Source organism: Salmo trutta, chromosome 20, assembly GCF_901001165.1.
Source record: "Salmo trutta chromosome 20, fSalTru1.1, whole genome shotgun sequence".
Taxonomy (NCBI): Eukaryota; Metazoa; Chordata; class Actinopteri; order Salmoniformes; family Salmonidae; genus Salmo; species Salmo trutta.
Window position 1 is genome coordinate 23,571,713 of NC_042976.1, and position 21,775 is coordinate 23,593,487.

General features: G+C 46.3%; 1 protein-coding gene across 6 annotated transcripts in view; it reads right to left on the reverse strand.

The window, feature by feature from the left end:
* Nucleotides 1-21,775, reverse strand: part of LOC115155733 (LIM and senescent cell antigen-like-containing domain protein 1) — a 71,851-nt gene that overhangs the window by 24,195 nt on the left and 25,881 nt on the right. The window contains exon 1 of one of the 6 annotated variants that reach the window (XM_029702636.1): nucleotides 6,093-6,504. The exons of 2 other annotated variants lie outside the window; for them this stretch is intronic. In XM_029702636.1, the coding sequence (XP_029558496.1) occupies nucleotides 6,093-6,295 (203 nt within the window). In that variant the 5' untranslated portion in view covers nucleotides 6,296-6,504. Of the gene's footprint in view, nucleotides 1-6,092; nucleotides 6,509-20,122; nucleotides 20,426-21,775 lie in introns of those variants that run through there. 3 more of the 6 variants (XM_029702637.1, XM_029702635.1, XM_029702640.1) reach the window with 3 other exon arrangements.

The window sequence follows — 21,775 nt, forward strand, 5'->3', positions numbered from 1 at the left end:
CCCCCGTGTAGAAGATCAGTGTGGCGGATGTGTTGTTACCTACCCTTACCACCTTGGGGCGGCCCGTCAGCAAGTCCAGGATCCAGTTGCAGAGGGAGGTGTTTAGTCCCAGGATCCTTAGCTTAGAGATGAGATTTGAGGGCACTATGGTGTTGAACTGAGCTGTAGTCAATGAATAGCATTCTCACATAGGTGTTCTTTAAGTCCAGGTGGGAAAGGGAAGTGTAGAGTACAATTGAGATTGCGTTGGGGCGGTATGTGAAATGGAGTGGGTCTAGGGTTTCCGGGATGATGGTGTTGATGTGAGCCATGACCAGCCTTTCATAGCACTTCAAGGCTACTGACGTAAGTGCTATGGGCGGTAGTCATTTAGGCAGGTTACCTTAGCTTTCTTGGGCACAGGGACTATGGTGGTCTGCTTGAAACATGTAGGTTTTACAGACTCATTCAGGGAAAGGTTGAAAATATCAGTGAAGATACTTGCCATTTGGTCAGCGCATGCTCTGAGTACATGTCCTGGTAATCCGTCTGCCCCCGCGGCCTTGTGAATGTTGACTTGTTTAAATGTCTTGCTCACATTGGCTACAGAGAGCGTGATCACACAGTCGTCCAGAACAGCTGATGCTCTCATGCATGCTTCAGTGTTGCTTGCCTCGAAAGCGAGCATAAAAAGACATTTAGCCCGTCTGGTTGGCTCGCGTCACTGGGAAGCTCGTGGCTGGGTTTCCCTTTGTTATCCATAATAGTTTGCAAGCTCTGCCACATCCGACGAGCGTCAGAGCAGGTGTAGTAGGATTCAGTCTTAGTCCTGTATTGACGCTTTGCCTGTTTGATGGTTTGTCGGTGGGCGTACTTATTACTTATAAGCGTCTGGATTAGAGTCCCGCTCCTTGAAAGCGGCAGCTCTAGCCTGTCCCCCCCCTTATGAACATGGTGTTCCTGAACCTGTTTAAATGACAACTTGCAGCCATAGTGAAGGGTATGTGAGAGACACTCTGTGTGTACAGTATGTGTGTGCAAGGAGGAGAGGAGAGAAAGTTAGTTCAAATAAGGGCATCTCGCTGTCCAATCTCAGAGCTACAGGGAGGGCTGCTACTCCCTGTCCCACACAAACTCAAGCCCACGTTCATGTCAATGGATACCAATGTTTTTTCAATGACAGTAAGGGAGCGGTCTCTCTAAACAGTGTGTTGTTTATTAGTCAGACCTGATGTAATGAAGAGAGAGAAAAAGAGGGAGGAGGTGGAGAAGGGAGGGAAGCGGGCTGCTTTTTTAAAAGGTCAGAATTCCAATGTGTGCCCAGGAGACAAACACACGCACACACACACACACACAGCACTGCTCTCCCCCTCAGATAGATAGACAGAAGAATGGGAGAAAAAGGTGAGGTGTCTATCTAGTGTAACCTTCCTCCCTCTCATCATCATACAGCCTAGTAGCTGTACATCCTAGAGCAGGATCAACACTACAGACCACCAACAAACTATCATGGTCCAAACACACCAAAACAGTCATGGAGAGGGCACGACAACACCTCCTCTAGTTCCCTTAGTGTCCTCTCCCAGAAACGTCATCTGCCTCCCACGTCCATCCTTCTCTTCGGTGCTCCAATCCCCGCTGCTTGGTCCTTGTTTGGTGCTCCAATCCCCGCTGCTTGGTCCTTGTTTGGTGCTCCAATCCCCGCTGCTTGGTCCTTGTTTGGTGCTCCAATCCCCGCTGCTTGGTCCTTGTTTGGTGCTCCAATCCCCGCTGCTTGGTCCTTGTTTGGTGCTCCAATCCCCGCTGCTTGGTCCTTGTTTGGTGCTCCAATCCCCGCTGCTTGGTCCTTGTTTGGTGCTCCAATCCCCGCTGCTTGGTCCTTGTTTGGTGCTCCAATCCCCGCTGCTTGGTCCTTGTTTGGTGTTTGGTTCTGTCATAGTTGTCGTAAGGATAGGACCAAGGCGCAGCGGGTAAAGTGCTCATACTTAATTTATTTGATGAAAACACTTAAACAAAATAAACGTATGACGAAAAACAGTTCCATAAGGCACACAGGCTATACAGAAAATAACCACCCACAAAACACAAGAGAAAACAAACCCAACTAAATTTGGCCTCCGATTAGAGACAACCAGCTGCCTCTAATTGGAGGTCATTGCCAAAAACCCAACACAGAAATAGACAACTAGATAAACACATAGAAATAGATAACATAGAACATAAACGAAAACCCCCGAAACACACAAAACAAACACCCCCTGCCACGCCCTGACCAAACTACAATGACAAATAACCCCTTTTACTGGTCAGGACGTGACACTTGCACATTGACTCGGTACCGGTACCCCCTGTAAATAGCCTCGTTATTGTTATTTTATTGTGTTACTTTTTATTATTTTTTACTTTAGTCTACTTGGTAAATATTTTCTTAACTCTTCTTGAACTGCATTGTTGGTTAAGGGCTTGTAAGTAAGCATTTCACGGTCAGGTGAATGAAAACAGACCACGGAAATTCTGATGTGCTGAATACCATAATACATTTGGTTAAGCTTGAGGTTAGTCCTACTATACCAACAATGATAAGTAACAAATTATCCACACTGTCACACTACAGAATGCTGTGTCTTTGTTAGATCTAGTTAGATGTATTTCACCATTCCCATGTTCTTGTATTCGGCGCATGTGACAAATAAAGTTTGATTTGAATTGATTTACAGTAACTCACTACATTCCAGAGCACATAGAGCGTATTGGCACAAGATGTGGAATCAATGCAGAGGTTCCATCAAGATATTCTACAGCTATCGTCACACTGTCTGATGTAATGTATGAACATATAGGGGCCATGTTGTCAGGACCCTGGTGTGACATCAGACAGAAGGATTCAGAAGCCCTTTTCTGGCTCTGCTAGTAGGAAATGACACAAGCCTCAAGCATTTCCCCCCAGAGACAGGAAGACAGAAAGACTATGAAGGAGGTGCTGAGCTGGTTGGTAAATACTCCATGATCAGTGTTGGGGAGTAGTTAACTACATGTAGTTCAGCTAGTCATTTAATTCCATTTTGCAGTAGTAGCTTGGTGGTAGTTGAACTATATTCAAATCTTGGTAGTGTTTTCTGTAGTTAATTACTTTTTTACCATGTAGTGGTGTAGCTAACTACTGGAACTACATACTACTATTTTAGCAAACATTTTAATAAAATATAGGTGAAGTAGACAATAACTCTTTTTTGACATCAAACTTGCACAATTCCTACTTGAAACAGTTTTTGTGTTTAATAGGCTACATTACACATCTGAGTGATCTGTTTTTGCAATTTATAGTCTATGACATTTTTTTCACAAAGTAGTTTGGATGTAGTGAACTTCCTTTGAAAGTATCTTTATTTCAGTAAACTATACTTTTTGTTAAGGGTAGCTTTAGTGTTGCTTAACTTCTTCCAGTGTGAGGTGATTGGTTGTTTCCCCCAACACTGTTCATAATAACAACTTAGTGTGTTTGTTTCACAGGGAAAGAGAGAGGGAGGGAGGGACAGAGAGAGGGAGGGAGAGACAGAGAGAGGGAGGGAGGGAGGGAGAGACAGAGAGAGTGAGGGAGAGAGAGGGAGAGGCAGAGAGAGGGAGGCAGAGAGAGACAGAGAGGGAGGGAGAGGCAGAGAGAGGGAGGGAGAGGCAGAGAGAGAGAAAGGGAGAGGCAGAGAGAGGGAGGCAGAGACAGAGAGAGGGAGGCAGAGACAGAGAGAGGAGGGAGAGAGAGAGGAGGGAGAGACAGAGAGAGGGAGGGAGAGGCAGAGAGGGAGGGAGAGGCAGAGAGGGAGGGAGAGACAGACAGAGTGAAGGAGAGAGAGAGAGGGGGAGGGAGAGACATAGAGAGGGAGGGAGGGAGAGAGGGAGGGAGAGATGGAGGGAGAGAGAGAGAGGGAGAGAGAGGGAGGGAAGGAGAGACAGAAATAGGGAGGGAGAGAGAGGGAAGGAGAGACAGAAAGAGGGAGGGAGAGAGAGGGAAGGAGAGACAGAAAGAGACAGAGAGAGGGAGGGAGAGGGAGAGAGAGGGGGGAGGGAGAGACAGGGAGGGAGAGAGAGGGAGAGAGAGGGAGAGACAGATGTATCATAAAGTTGCACAGGGATTTGAACTTCTGACCCTCCCCGTGTTGTCTCTAGTGCTTATGTCTATAAAAGGACCAGGTTGTCATCACATATCTGAGCGACTGACTGAAGTCAGGGCTTCTGCTTTATTTACCTACTGGAGTTTTAGTTCTGCCCCAAGGGTTGAAAGAAACGGCATGGTCTGTGCTAGAGTACCTGAGGCATCTAAGGATCGGACTTAACCTCTCTGAATAAGTCAAAGTCTCAAACTGTGTGACTCTCCTTCTTGCCTTGCTAATGATTAGCATTCCAGACATTTTCATTGAGACTGGAGACTTCAAATGTGACATGTTTTCAGTGACTATACTTATAATGCTGATAACATTACCCCCAATGACCCCCATAATGAGTAACATCCATTCTAACTATCCACAGGGCCACAACGTAAAGCTCACATATATTTAGCCTGCCCTCATCCCATAGATCCCTTCATGTCACACAGTTCTCATGCCTGCCAGCATATTTCACTTTGCATAACACACTTCCCCCCCAAACTAAAATAGTCCAGGGTCTCTGAGCCACTGTCTACTACCACAGCATGCACTGTAGCAAGAAACCAGCCAATAGTCTATTCATGTCAAAAAACTCTATGGAGTTCAGATCATCAAACTGTTCCTAATTATTAAACTGTTCATAATACCAGAATTCCTCACATCCCAATACCAGAACTGTTCCTAATCAAACTGTTCCTAATTATTAAACTGTTCCTAATACCAGAACTGTTCCTAATACCAGAACTGTTCCTAATCATCAAACTGTTCCTAATCATCAAACTGTTCCTAATCATCAAACTGTTCCTAATCATCAAACTGTTCCTAATACCAGAACTGTTCCTAATCATCAAACTGTTCCTAATCATCAAACTGTTCCTAATCATCAAACTGTTCCTAATCATCAAACTGTTCCTAATACCAGAACTGTTCCTAATCATCAAACTGTTCCTAATACCAGAACTGTTCCTAATCATCAAACTGTTCCTAATCATCAAACTGTTCCTAATCATCAAACTGTTCCTAATCATCAAACTGTTCCCAATCATCAAACTGTTCCCAATCATCAAACTGTTCCCAATCATCAAACTGTTCCTAATCATCAAACTGTTCCTAATTATTAAACTGTTCCTAATACCAGAACTGTTCCTAATACCAGAACTGTTCCTAATCATCAAACTGTTCCTAATCATCAAACTGTTCCTAATACCAGAACTGTTCCTAATACCAGAACTGTTCCTAATACCAGAACTGTTCCTAATCATCAAACTGTTCCTAATACCAGAACTGTTCCTAATCATCAAACTGTTCCTAATCATCAAACTGTTCCTAATCATCAAACTGTTCCTAATACCAGAACTGTTCCTAATCATCAAACTGTTCCTAATCATCAAACTGTTCCTAATCATCAAACTGTTCCTAATACCAGAACTGTTCCTAATCATCAAACTGTTCCTAATACCAGAACTGTTCCTAATCATCAAACTGTTCCTAATCATCAAACTGTTCCTAATCATCAAACTGTTCCTAATACCAGAACTGTTCCTAATCATCAAACTGTTCCTAATACCAGAATTGTTCCCAATCATCAAACTGTTTCTAATACCAGAATTCTTCAAATTCTTCACATTTCCAATAAGCATTTATCAATCAATCAAATGTATTTATAAAGCCCTTTTTACATCAGCAGATGTCACAAAGTGCTGTACAGAAACCCAGCCTAAAACCCCAAACAGCAAGCAATACAAACAAAGGTCAACCACAGTCAATTGTGATAACTCTAAACCCTTAATCAACTGAGTGGGTTTAATCCCCCAGATAATGTATACTACTACTACTACTACTCAGAAGTTATACAGATCTGTAATGCCATGGATCACACAGGTGATTTCAGAGATCCACACCAACAATCCACTCAATCCTGTCACACACACCTCCTCCCTCAGTGTGTGTGTGTATCATGGCTCCCAGACTTACAAGCGTGCGTAGAAGTCACAGAACTCCTTGTAGACTTTGACATCGCTGTGTCTCCTCTGAGACTTGGAGACGGGCAGCTCTGCCTCCCCACCGTTGGCATGACGATGACCGTTGAACTCCGCAGGGTGTGGTTCAGGGTCCTGGGCCGCCCCATTCTCCAGGATGGTGGGGGGCTGTGGCTGACTCTGAACCTGTACCTCCATAGGACACGACTCGGTCGTCCAAATACTAGTTAGTACAAGCTCCCAGTCCAACACACCCTTCCCTGGCCCTGTCCAAATACAGGCTCTTTCCCAAGCACTCAGTCCTACAACAATCCAATCCAAAAAGGAGGAGTAATCTAGAAAGAGATGGCCTGAGCAGCACTGAGACAGAGAAGAAGACTGTCTGACTGCCTTGACTTCACACAGAACCCTGATGTACCTCCCTCCCTCTCTCTCTCTTTTTATCTCCCTTGCTCATACTCTCTCGTTCCATTTCACCCTCCCTCAACTCTCTCTCTCACACACAGGTTGACATTTATGGTAATGAATTTTGCCCTGCAGGCAGCTCTGCAGAGTGGTCACTAGCTGCCACAGCCACAAAGTCATACAATCAGATTTTAAACCTAACCTTAACCACAATGCTAACCCTAATGCCTAACCCTAACCTTCAATTAAGGACAAAAAGGTCATTTTTGCAATATAATACATTTTGACTTTGCAACTGGACCATCTAACGGACAGAGGTCACTGTGCCACTGGACACACACACACACCAATGGGGGCTGCTGAGGGGAGGACGGCTCATAATAATGTCTGGAATGGAGTCAATGGAATGGCATTAACCACATGGAAACCACATCTTTAATGTGTTTGATGCCATTCCATTGACTCCATTCCAGCCATTACTATGAGCCATCCTCCCCTCGGCAGCCCCCACTGACACACACACACTTCTACATTATCACTCATGAAGATATGTTGTGATTTCTCACTTCCAGGAGAGAAACAGATGGTTTGGCTAAAGTCATAGCTCTGTGTGTGTGTGTGTGTGTGTGTGTGTGTGTGTGTGTGTGTGTGTGTGTGTGTGTGTGTGCGTGCGTGCGTGCTCTCAGGGAGATCCACCACATGGATCCAAGTCAGAAACGCTACAGGCTGAGTTGAGCAACTCAGTGTTTTGCTCAAAGGAGATTAAGGAATGAAACATGCACTCTGAAAACATAAATATTTTGTACCTTTATTTAACTAGGCAAGTGAGTTAAGAACAAATTCTTATTTACAATGACGGCCTAGGAACAGTGGGTTAACTGCCTTGTTCAGGGGCAGAACAACAGATTTTTACCTTGTCAGCTCGGGGATTCAATCTTGCAACCTTTCAGTTACTAGTCCAACACTCTAACCACTAGGCTACCTGCTGCCCCACACTCTAACCACTAGGCTACATGCCGCCCCTACACTCTAACCACTAGGCTACATGCCGCCCCTACACTCTAACCACTAGGCTACATGCCGCCCCTACACTCTAACCACTAGGCTACATGCCGCCCCTACACTCTAACCACTAGGCTACATGCCTCCCCTACACTCTAACCACTAGGCTACCTGCCTCCCCTACACTCTAACCACTAGGCTACATGCCGCCCCTACACTCTAACCACTAGGCTACATGCCTCCCCTACACTCTAACCACTAGGCTACCTGCCTCCCCTACACTCTAACCACTAGGCTACATGCCGCCCCTACACTCTAACCACCTAGGCTACATGCCTCCCCTACACTCTAACCACTAGGCTACATGCCTCCCCTACACTCTAACCACTAGGCTACATGCCGCCCCTACACTCTAACCACTAGGCTACATGCCTCCCCTACACTCTAACCACTAGGCTACATGCCGCCCCTACACTCTAACCACTAGGCTACATGCCTCCCCTACACTCTAACCACTAGGCTACATGCCGCCCCTACACTCTAACCACTAGGCTACATGCCTCCCCTACACTCTAACCACTAGGCTACATGCCGCCCCTACACTCTAACCACTAGGCTACATGCCGCCCCTACACTCTAACCACTAGCTACATACCGCCCCTACACTCTAACCACTAGGCTACATGCCGCCCCTACACTCTAACCACTAGGCTACATGCCGCCCCTACACTCTAACCACTAGGCCTACATGCCTCCCATACACTCTAACCACTAGGCTACATGCCTCCCCTACACTCTAACCACTAGGCTACATGCCGCCCCTACACTCTAAACCTAGGCTACATGCCGCCCCTACACTCTAACCCACTAGGCTACATGCCGCCCCTACACTCTAACCACTAGGCTACATGCCGCCCCTACACTCTAACACTAGGCTACATGCCGCCCCTACACTCTAACCACTAGGCTACATGCCGCCCCTACACTCTAACCACTAGGCTACATGCCGCCCCTACACTCTAACCACTAGGCTACATGCCACCCCTACACTCTAACCACTAGGCTACATGCCTCCCCTACACTCTAACCACTAGGCTACATGCCGCCCCTACACTCTAACCACTAGGCTACATGCCGCCCCTACACTCTAACCACTAGGCTACATGCTCCCCTACACTCTAACCACTAGCTACATGCCGCCCCTACACTCTAACCACTAGGCTACATGCCTCCCCTACACTCTAACCACTAGGCTACATGCCTCCCCTACACTCTAACCACTAGGCTACATGCCGCCCCTACACTCTAACCACTAGGCTACATGCCGCCCCTACACTCTAACCACTAGGCTACATGCCTCCCCTACACTCTAACCACTAGGCTACATGCCTCCCCTACACTCTAACCACTAGGCTACATGCCTCCCCTACACTCTAACCACTAGGCTACATGCCTCCCCTACACTCTAACCACTAGGCTACATGCCCCCCTACACTCTAACCACTAGGCTACATGCCTCCCCTACACTCTAACCACTAGGCTACATGCCACCCCTACACTCTAACCACTAGGCTACATGCCTCCCCTACACTCTAACCACTAGGCTACATGCCGCCCCTACACTCTAACCACTAGGCTACATGCCGCCCCTACACTCTAACCACTAGGCTACATGCCGCCCCTACACTCTAACCACTAGGCTACATGCCGCCCCTACACTCTAACCACTAGGCTACATGCCGCCCCTACACTCTAACCACTAGGCTACATGCCGCCCCTACACTCTAACCACTAGGCTACATGCCTCCCCTACACTCTAACCACTAGGCTACATGCCTCCCCTACACTCTAACCACTAGGCTACATGCCGCCCCTACACTCTAACCACTAGGCTACATGCCGCCCCTACACTCTAACCACTAGGCTACATGCCGCCCCTACACTCTAACCACTAGGCTACATGCCGCCCCTACACTCTAACCACTAGGCTACATGCCGCCCCTACACTCTAACCACTAGGCTACATGCCGCCCCTACACTCTAACCACTAGGCTACATGCCACCCCTACACTCTAACCACTAGGCTACATGCCTCCCCTACACTCTAACCACTAGGCTACATGCCGCCCCTACACTCTAACCACTAGGCTACATGCCGCCCCTACACTCTAACCACTAGGCTACATGCCTCCCCTACACTCTAACCACTAGGCTACATGCCGCCCCTACACTCTAACCACTAGGCTACATGCCTCCCCTACACTCTAACCACTAGGCTACATGCCTCCCCTACACTCTAACCACTAGGCTACATGCCGCCCCTACACTCTAACCACTAGGCTACATGCCTCCCCTACACTCTAACCACTAGGCTACATGCCTCCCCTACACTCTAACCACTAGGCTACATGCCACCCCTACACTCTAACCACTAGGCTACATGCCTCCCCTACACTCTAACCACTAGGCTACATGCCTCCCCTACACTCTAACCACTAGGCTACATGCCTCCCCTACACTCTAACCACTAGACTACATGCCTCCCCTACACTCTAACCACTAGGCTACATGCCTCCCCTACACTCTAACCACTAGGCTACATGCCACCCCTACACTCTAACCACTAGGCTACATGCCGCCCCTACACTCTAACCACTAGGCTACATGCCGCCCCTACACTCTAACCACTAGGCTACATGCCTCCCCTACACTCTAACCACTAGGCTACATGCCGCCCCTACACTCTAACCACTAGGCTACATGCCGCCCCTACACTCTAACCACTAGGCTACCTGCCGCCCCTACACTCTAACCACTAGGCTACCTGCCGCCCCATATGAAGTATTCTCATCCATATTATGCCATTTTAATCTACTGAATAAACACTTCACAAACATTTACAAATCAAAGTGACTGATAGTTGTTTATGTGGCTAAACTCATCACATCTTACCAGGGGTGCAACTGTCTCTGGGGACAAGGGGTGTCCCCCACATTCAGAAATTGCATTTTTGTCCCCTCCAGTTTTATCATCGGAATGTGATACAAAACAAGGCAACGGTGTGCTTTAGGACCATGCAGATGCCTCCTAGCGATCGGGTAGGCTGTTTGGAGTGTTTATCCGACTGGATGTATATGTATATATAAAAAAATATGTATATATGTCCCCCCCACTTCTAGAAAAAAGTTGCGCCCCTACATCTTCCTGCTCTGACCTCCTTAAAGAAATGACACATGTGTGTCTCTCTAGAGTGGAGTACTGTGGACACGTGTGTCTCTCTAGAGTGGAGTACTGTGGACACGTGTGTCTCTCTAGAGTGGAGTACTGTGGACACGTGTGTCTCTCTAGAGTGGAGTACTGTGGACACGTGTGTCTCTCTAGAGTGGAGTACTGTGGACATGTGTGTCTCTCAAGAGTGGAGTACTGTGGACACGTGTGTCTCTCTAGAGTGGAGTACTGTGGACACGTGTGTCTCTCTAGAGTGGAGTACTGTGGACACGTGTGTCTCTCTAGAGTGGAGTACTGTGGACACGTGTGTCTCTCTAGAGTGGAGTACTGTGGACACGTGTGTCTCTCTAGAGTGGAGTACTGTGGACACGTGTGTCTCTCTAGAGTGGAGTACTGTGGACACGTGTGTCTCTCTAGAGTGGAGTACTGTGGACATGTGTGTCTCTCTAGAGTGGAGTACTGTGGACATGTGTGTCTCTCTAGAGTGGAGTACTGTGGACATGTGTGTCTCTCTAGAGTGGAGTACTGTGGACATGTGTGTCTCTCTAGAGTGGAGTACTGTGGACATGTGTGTCTCTCTAGAGTGGAGTACTGTGGACATGTGTGTCTCTCTAGAGTGGAGTACTGTGGACACGTGTGTCTCTCTAGAGTGGAGTACTGTGGACATGTGTCTCTCTAGAGTGGAGTACTGTGGACATGTGTGTCTCTCTAGAGTGGAGTACTGTGGACACGTGTGTCTCTCTAGAGTGGAGTACTGTGGACATGTGTCTCTCTCTAGAGTGGAGTACTGTGGACACGTGTGTCTCTCTAGAGTGGAGTACTGTGGACATGTGTGTCTCTACCAGAGACTATAAACCAGGAGTGTACAGACATTCCTCTCTCTGCTATTCAGCCTGTTTCCATCATTCCACAAATAGACGCCCAGGAAAGTATCATGTCCAAACTAGGCTCTGGCAGCTGACGCCAGCCCGTGTGTGTGTGTGTGTGTGTGTGTGTGTGTGTGTGTGTGTGTGTGTGTGTGTGTGTGTGTGTGTATAGGGGGGGGGGGGCAGCTTTTCCCTCCTTCCTGTCCCTGGTGTGTGAACTACTGCTAGGTGCACATTCACATTTTACTCCCATTACAACTACTAGGAGAAAGAAGGGCTCACGGGAAAACAAATCCCTAAAACAGACTGGGAAACACTGGTGTTAACTGACAGGACAATGGGACGGAGGGCGGGACCAAAACAGGAAACACTCTGAGCTGCCTTCCTAATTACAGCATACTGATTATACTGAGGAGAGGAGGAGCATGTCCATGTGGTCATGTCTCTGGTCATCTCTCTGTTCATGTGGTCATCTCTCTGTTCATGTGGTCATGTCTCTGGTCATCTCTCTGTTCATGTCTCTGGTCATCTCTCTGTTCATGTGGTCATGTCTCTGGTCATGTGGTCATGTCTCTGGTCATGTGGTCATGTCTCTGGTCATGTCTCTGTTCATGTGGTCATGTCTCTGTTCATGTGATCATGTCTCTGTTCATGTTATCATGTGTCTGTTCATGTCTCTGTTCATGTGGTCATGTCTCTGTTCATGTGGTCATGTCTCTGTTCATGTGGTCATGTCTCTGTTCATGTGGTCATGTCTCTGTTCATGTGGTCATGTCTCTGTTCATGTGGTCATGTCTCTGTTCATGTCTCTGTTCATGTGGTAATGTCTCTGTTCATGTGGTCATGTCTCTGTTCATGTGGTCATGTCTCTGTTCATGTGGTCATGTCTCTGTTCATGTGGTCATGTCTCTGTTCATGTGGTCATGTCTCTGTTCATGTGGTCATGTCTCTGTTCATGTGGTCATGTCTCTGTTCATGTCTCTGTTCATGTGGTCATGTGTCTGTTCATGTGGTCATGTGTCTGTTCATGTCTCTGTTCATGTGGTCATGTCTCTGTTCATGTGGTCATGTCTCTGTTCATGTGGTCATGTCTCTGTTCATGTGGTCATGTCTCTGTTCATGTGGTCATGTCTCTGTTCATGTCTCTGTTCATGTGGTCATGTCTCTGTTCATGTCTCTGTTCATGTGGTCATGTCTCTGTTCATGTCTCTGTTCATGTGGTCATGTCTCTGTTCATGTCTCTGTTCATGTGATCATGTCTCTGTTCATGTGATCATGTCTCTGTTCATGTGGTCATGTCTCTGTTCATGTGGTCATGTCTCTGTTCATGTGGTCATGTCTCTGTTCTTGTCTCTGTTCATGTGGTTATGTCTCTGTTCATGTGTTCATGTCTCTGTTCATGTGTTCATGTCTCTGTTCATGTGGTCATGTCTCTGTTCATGTGGTCATGTCTCTGTTCATGTCTCTGTTCATGTGGTCATGTCTCTGTTCATGTCTCTGTTCATGTGGTCATGTGTCTGTTCATGTGGTCATGTGTCTGTTCATGTGGTCATGTGTCTGTTCATGTGGTCATGTCTCTGTTCATGTGGTCATGTCTCTGTTCATGTGGTCATGTCTCTGTTCATGTGGTCATGTCTCTGTTCATGTCTCTGTTCATGTGGTCATGTCTCTGTTCATGTGGTCATGTCTCTGTTCATGTCTCTGTTCATGTGGTCATGTCTCTGTTCATGTCTCTGTTCATGTGGTCATGTCTCTGTTCATGTCTCTGTTCATGTGGTCATGTCTCAGTTCATGTGGTCATGTCTCTGCTCATGTCTCTGTTCATGTGGTCATGTCTCTGTTCATGTGGTCATGTCTCTGTTCATCTGGTCATGTCTCTGTTCATGTCTCTTTTCATGTGGTCATGTCTCTGTTCATGTCTCTGTTCATGTGGTCATGTCTCTGTTCATGTCTCTGTTCATGTGGTCATGTCTCTGTTCATGTGGTCATGTCTCTGTTCATGTCTCTGTTCATGTGTTCATGTCTCTGTTCATGTGGTCATGTCTCTGTTCATGTCTCTGTTCATGTGGTCATGTCTCTGTTCATGTGGTCATGTGTCTGTTCATGTGGTCATGTCTCTGTTCATGTCTCTGTTCATGTGTTCATGTCTCTGTTCATGTGGTCATGTCTCTGTTCATGTCTCTGTTCATGTGGTCATGTCTCTGTTCATGTCTCTGTTCATGTGGTCATGTCTCTGTTCATGTGGTCATGTCTCTGTTCATGTGGTCATGTATCTGTTCATGGCTCTGTTCATGTGTTCATGTCTCTGTTCATGTGGTCATGTCTCTGTTTCATGTCTCTGTTCATGTGGTCATGTCTCTGTTCATGTCTCTGTTCATGTGGTCATGTCTCTGTTCATGTGGTCATGTCTCTGTTCATGTGGTCATGTCTCTGTTCATGTGGTCATGTCTCTGTTCATGGCTCTGTTCATGTGTGCATTTCTCTGTTCATGTGGTCATGTCTCTGTTTATGTCTCTGTTCATGTGGTCATGTCTCTGTTCATGTGGTCATGTCTCTGTTCATGTCTCTGTTCATGTGGTCATGTCTCTGTTCATGTGGTCATGTGTCTGTTCATGTCTCTGTTCATGTGGTCATGTCTCTGTTCATGTGGTCATGTCTCTGTTCATGTGGTCATGTCTGTGTTCATGTGGTCATGTCTCTGTTCATGTGGTCATGTCTCTGTTCATGTGGTCATGTCTCTGTTCATGTGGTCATGTATCTGTTCATGTCTCTGTTCATGTGGTCATGTCTCTGTTCATGTCTCTGTTCATGTGGTCATGTCTCTGTTCATGTGGTCATGTCTCTGTTCATGTGGTCATGTCTCTGTTCATGTGGTCATGTCTCTGTTCATGTCTCTGTTCATGTGGTCATGTCTCTGTTCATGTGGTCATGTCTCTGTTCATGTGGTCATGTCTCTGTTCATGTCTCTGTTCATGTGGTCATGTCTCTGTTCATGTCTCTGTTCATGTGATCATGTCTCTGTTCATGTGGTCATGTCTCTGTTCATGTCACTGTTCATGTGGTCATGTCTCTGTTCATGTGGTCATGTCTCTGTTCATGTGGTCATGTCTCTGTCCATGTCACTGTTCATGTGGTCATGTCTCTGTTCATGTGATCATGTCTCTGTTCATGTGGTCATGTCTCTGTTCATGTGGTCATGTCTCTGGTAATGTGTCTCTCTCCTGCAGGTTATCCCCAACAACATGCAGACAAAGGAGGCTCCAGTAAACAGTACTCAGGACAGGGCCAACTACAGAGGGAAACCCTGCCACCTGGGGGTCTGCAGTACAGAGAGAAGCCCTGCCACCTGGGGGTCTGCAGTACAGAGAGAAACCCTGCCACCTGGGGGTCTGAAGTACAGAGAGAAACCCTGCCACCTGGGGGTCTGCAGTACAGAGAGAAACCCTGCCACCTGGGGGTCTGCAGTACAGAGAGAAACCCTGCCACCTGGGGGTCTGCAGTACAGAGAGAAACCCTGCCACCTGGGGGTCTGAAGTACAGAGAGAAACCCTACCACCTGGGGTTCTGCAGTACAGAGAGAAACCCTTCCACCTGGGGGTCTGCAGTACAGAGAAAAACCCTGCCACCTGGGGGTCTGAAGTACAGAGAGAAACCCTGCCACCTGGGGGTCTGCAGTACAGAGAGAAACCCTGCCACCTGGGGGTCTGCAGTACAGAGAGAAACCCTGCCACCTGGGGGTCTGCAGTACAGAGAAAAACCCTGCCACCTGGGGGTCTGCAGTACAGAGAGAAACCCTGCCACCTGGGGGTCTGCAGTACAGAGAGAAACCCTGCCACCTGGGGGTCTGCAGTACAGAGAAAAACCCTTCCACCTGGGGGTCTGAAGTACAGAGAGAAACCCTGCCACCTGGGGGTCTGCAGTACAGAGAGAAACCCTTCCACCTGGGGGTCTGAAGTACATTGAGAAACCCTGCCACCTAGGGGTCTGCAGTACAGAGAGAAACCCTGCCACCTGGGGGTCTGAAGTACAGAGAGAAACCCTGCCACCTGGGGGTCTGCAGTACAGAGAGAAACCCTTCCACCTCGGGGTCTGAAGTACAGAGAGAAACCCTGCCACCTGTGGGTCTGAAGTACAGAGAGAAACCCTGCCACCTGGGGGTCTGCAGTACAGAGAGAAACCCTGCCACCTGGGGGTCTGCAGTACAGAGAGAAACCCTGCCACCTGGGGGTCTGCAGTACAGAGAGAAACTCTGCCACCTGGGGGTCTGCAGTACAGAGAGAAACCCTTCCACCTGGGGGTCTGCAGACCAGAGAGAAACCCTTCCACCTGGGGGTCTGCAGTACAGAGAGAAACTCTGCCACCTGGGGGTCTGCAGTACAGAGAGAAACCCTTCCACCTGGGGGTCTGCAGTACAGAGAGAAACTCTGCCACCTGGGGGTCTGCAGTACACATAGAGGTGACAGGAAACATTCCAGGATGCAGGAGTTTAGACTGAGAGAAAAGTGAGGTGTTGTTATGATGACAAAAAGCAGCTTTACATGGATTCGACATCAATACAGAGATAATGAAAACATCTGATAATGCCAAAGGAAGACTTTGCTGTGACCGAAGGCAGACAAAATCATCTTTGAGCCAGTATAAAGGTTTCTCCCCTGGGCTATATCCAACTCTGTCTGTGGATACATGACATGATGAATAACTGTTTAGACAGATGCTTAGCTAGGCCTATTGGGAGGGTAAGCCATTACAAACAGTCACTCTGGGGTTAGTTTGTCTAGTGCATGTTCTAGAGTAAATACATAGACTGCCAAGACCTGTATTACAACACACAATAACACACTACAAACTGCAACAACACACACAGCACTGGTGAGAACTAAATTAGCTATTTGACAGATGTGTTGTCAGAGTAACAGGCATGGTAATACAAAGTCAAACGGAATAGCAGTATAAATCACTATGGCGATGGTTCAATATTTCCTGTTGGTGAGAAAGTGGTGCAACAGCACAGCTGCAAGGTGTCATTGCTCAGCCAGAGTACACCACGCCTTCGTCAGGGCCCAGAGGCAGGGTTCTGCAATATCCTTCCACATTCTTCCAAGCAACGCCAGGCCAGACCGTCTCAAACTAACCTAGCCACAGGCCCAAAAATGATCTCCCCAGGCCTCCTATACCTTCCAAATGTTTGCCCAGGGCCTCAGGTCATCCTGGCTAACCCTGGCTCCCCAAGAATCTTCCAAGCTTCCAGGCTAAGTATTTCTAAAACCAGTCATTGTTTAGTTGTGATAGCCATCTAACAGTCTAACACCACAGTAGCTGTGCATTTGCCCTCCCTGCCAGAGGTGAGGAATGAGTTCTGACAAGTTTCCTGGATAATGCTGAGGCGGTTATGGTCTCAGCGAGGGCTAGGTACACAGATCAGACTGGACCTACTGACTAAGGCTGCTAGGCTGCTAGCACTAAGGAGAATGCTAACCAAACAAACCCCCTTCTCCCGCTGCACTGTGTCAACAGTAGCCATGGTAATGGAGAAATATAAGGGCTGTGTTAGCACAACAACTAGGGGAAAACCTGTGGCTGTGCACATCAAACCAACGCTCAGAGAAGTGGAAGAAAGAATACTCTAGGTGTTCTCTGTAGACATGTTCATTCCCTTTGTGCTAAGTGTACTGTATCTCAAACATTAGCAGATAGTTCTTCCCTGTTTTCCCAACATCCCTAAAACCTCCGCCCTGCCCCTCTGCCCTCCTGGCATTACTCCACTGTTCCATTTCCTGCTGAGGGCAGTGAGAGGAGGAGGACAGGGGAGGGTTTGGGAGTATGTGTGACAACCTGGGAAGCAAGCTACGTGGTCATGAGTCATGTGGTCATGTGAAGGACACACCACTACAACCAAAGACGTCACAGCAGAGAGACCAGGTGACTTTATGGTCTGTTCTGTCACTAGCTCAATTCTGCCGACCAAGCACTTCAGTGCATCATGTTTAGCAGTGAAGGCTGGTGTGTGTGTGTGTGATAGTGATGCGCGGGTTGACTCATAACCTGCAGTCCCCGTGGTTATATCCTCGAGGCGGGCCGGTTGAATAAAGAGAAAACAATACCTCAAAAAATCCATAAATGTATAATTCTCATGCAATCTATGGCTACATTGAGGTTTTTCTTTCATTATTTTAGGCTGATGGGCATTACTGCGTAATCCTAAGCTAGGGCCTAACTGTATGCGCGGTAAATTATAAACATAGTTGACTAACAAATAGCCTATCAAAATGTTGGAAATTAGAAGCAGAAACATATCTAAATTAGGCAAAAAAAATCCTGCACCCTCTGTCAAAAAAAGCTATATCACATTTTCTATATTAGCGGGTTAGGGTTGGATATATCACAATATCACATTTTCTATATTAGCGGGTTAGGGTTGGATATATCACAATATCACATTTTCTATATTAGCGGGTTAGGGTTGGATATATCACAATATCACATTTTCTATATTAGCGGGTTAGGGTTGGATATATCACAATATCACATTTTCTATATTAGCGGGTTAGGGTTGGATATATCACAATATCACATTTTCTATATTAGCGGGTTAGGGTTGGATATATCACAATATCACATTTTCTATATTAGCGGGTTAGGGTTGGATATATCACAATATCACATTTTCTATATTAGCGGGTTAGGGTTGGATATATCACAATATCACATTTTCTATATTAGCGGGTTAGGGTTGGATATATCACAATATCACATTTTCTATATTAGCGGGTTAGGGTTGGATATCTCACAATATCACATTTTCTATATTAGCGAGTTAGGGTTGGATATATCACAATATCACATTTTCTATATTAGCGGGTTAGGGTTGGATATATCACAATATCACATTTATATATTAGCAGGTTAGGGTTGGATATATCACAATATCACATTTTCTATATTAGCGGGTTAGGGTTGGATATCTCACAATATCACATTTTCTATATTAGCGGGTTAGGGTTGGATATATCACAATATCACATTTTCTATATTAGCGGGTTAGGGTTGGATATATCACAATATCACATTTTCTATATTAGCGGGTTCCGGTTGGATATATCACAATATGACATTTTCTATATTAGCGGGTTAGGGTTAGATATATCACAATATCACATTTTCTATATTAGCGGGTTAGGGTTAGATATCACAGTATCACATTTTCTATATTAGCGGGTTAGGGTTGGATATATCACATTATCTATATTAGCAGGTTAGGGTTGGATATATCACAATATCACATTTTCTATATTAGCTGGTTAGGGTTGGATGTATCACAATATCACATTTTCTATATTAGCGGGTTAGGGTTGGATATATCACAATATCACATTTTCTATATTAGCGGGTTAGGGTTGGATATCTCACAATATCACATTTTCTATATTAGCGGGTTAGGGTTGGATATATCACAATATCACATTTTCTATATTAGCGGGTTAGGGTTGGATATTTCACAATATCACATTTTCTATATTAGCGGGTTAGGGTTGGATATATCACAATATCACATTTTCTATATTAGCGGGTTAGGGTTGGATATATCACAATATCACATTTTCTATATTAGCGGGTTAGGGTTGGATATCTCACAATATCACATTTTCTATATTAGCGGGTTAGGGTTAGATATATTACAATATCACATTTTCTATATTAGCGGGTTAGGGTTGGATATATCACAATATCACATTTTCTATATTAGCGGGTTAGGGTTGGATATATCACAATATCACATTTTCTATATTAGCGGGTTAGGGTTGGATATATCACAATATCACATAAAGTCAGGTGGTTGCGGATCGGTTATTAGTAATTGCGAGTGGGTGCAGGTGAACAATCACCACTACTGTGTGATATGATATAATATGGCTGTCCCTTGGGAGAGATGCAGTGTATTCTCTCTCTCCTTCTATCGTTTCTGCAGCTGGATTTTGTTATTCTCAGATCACCTCTAAAAAGAGCTTCGTCGGCATTACTGACATTACAGACGTCTAATCACTGCATGATCAGGGGTGGAGAGAGAGGGAGATAGAGGGAGATGAAGAGAGAGAGAGGGAGGAAGAAGGCGGGAGAGGGAGAAAGAGAGCAACAGAAACCGTTGACTCCAAACAGAAAATGTTTTGCAACAAAAAACAGAGTTTCTACTGGACAAAATCAGGTCGGTCCCTCCGCGTTTTGTTTGCTCTGTTTGCTTCCATTTGGTTCTTAAAATGGTAAACGGTTTTATATATGTATACACTCTACACTTTACTTCACACTCATACAGTACACAAAGGCCACACAGACCAGGTTCTCTGCATCTCTTCAACACAAAGTTCACCAACAGATGGTGACTCATCAAATGTTCCCAAGCATTAACCCTAATCATCCCCCAGTACAGTACACTTTCTGACATGCTGTCTGTTTACTCTGCAGAATGGTCAAATAGAGAGAAATCAAAGCGAGAGGGAGGGGGTGGGGGGTAGAGAGAAAAGGTTCTCACCTGAGGCTGTCAGTAGCTATGCTTCCATAGCTGTCAGGTCTCTCCTGTCTGCGTCTGTACAGGTCTGAGTTAGACAACTCCTTCAACCGCAGAGAGTTCATCCCTCCTTCCTTCCCTCTGTCCACCAGGGTGTGGATAAACACACACAGTAATCCTCCTCGTGTATGTGATCAGTAAGCTCCAAGGCTCGACAGCCAACAACCACCACTGACCCCCACCAGTCTCCTCTCCAAGCCCAGAACGTCAGCTCACCCCTGGGAAGCCCTTAGCAGATCAGTCCCCTCTCTCATGGAACAGTAGGCTACTACATTACACACTCCCTCTATCTCTGACATACACACACCTCCAGGCACACACCCAAAGGAATAACCTATCAGGGGTGTGGCTCTGATCCAACACACCTATCAGCTCCTCGCTCTGCCCCCCTCCTCAGCCTCAGGGCAGGTAGAGATAGAGGAGGAGGGATAAGGAGGAAGAAAGGTAAAAAGGGTAAGATGCAGTTGTACTGCAGTAGCCTGTTCTATCCTCTATTGTCTTTCCCTCTCTTTCTCCCCCCTCTCCCTCTTTCTCCCCCCTCTCCCTCTCTTGTCCCTTTATGCTTGTCATCTTGCCAAGCTATCCAATGACACTCCCATTCTGATAGGATGCCAGTGTCCCCTCCATAGCCGGCCCTAGCCTTTTGAGGGCCCTATGCGAGCTTGCCCAACCAAATATCTTTTGCAGTTTTAAAGCAAATTTCTTTCAATTGCACACATTTTGCCAAGACTTATGCCACGTTAATGATATCCGAGTGAAAGTGGCTAACAAAATCAATGGGGGCCCCCTGGAGGTCAGGGCCCCTAGGCACATGCCCTACTTGCCAGTCGGTATTTGGCCATGATTACTACAAGTTTAGATAGCTGGCCAGACTAACTAAAAATTGTTAGTTGACATGGCTAATTGAGTGACTGTCAGTGACTGAAATAACATGAGGAAAACTGTTGATGCACAACTACATTTTGAAAAATTGCACCTTGTGTATTCTACTACCCTACTACAGTAAGTTGAGACCCCCACTAAGTTCCAAAATGTTTTAATATATTAATATATATTCATTTTGTGGGTCAGGGGCTCCCTAGCGTCTGGAGGCCCTAACCAACCACCTATGTCGCCTATGCCTGGAGCCGGCCCTGGTACCCCAGTGTCCATCTCCCTGTAGTCTCTCTTGATCTCCCGGGAGTTTCTCATGATGTCTCTGGAGTCTCTCATTGTCTCTCAACGTGTCTGTCTCTGCATCCGTCTGACTGAGACAGAGGGTTTCTGTGATAGAAAAGTGCTGTGGGTTTCCTGCCCATTGTTCTGTTAATTAATAAAAGTATAAACAGCAGAGATGAACTGAACTGACAATACTGATGTAACATAACGACTATTGCATTATACAATGTATCTCATCCTCTCAGATTTCCTCAAATACCAAACAGCTCCCTTGGAGCCCCACAAGATGAACCCATCCACCTCTGTATGTGTGTACTCAGTGTGTGTAGTGTGTGCACTCAGTGTGTGTAGTGTGTTTATGTACTCACTGTGTGTAGTGTATGCATGTACTCAGTGTGTGTAGTGTGTGTATGTACTCACTGTGTGTAGTGTATGTATGTACTCAGTGTGTGTAGTGTG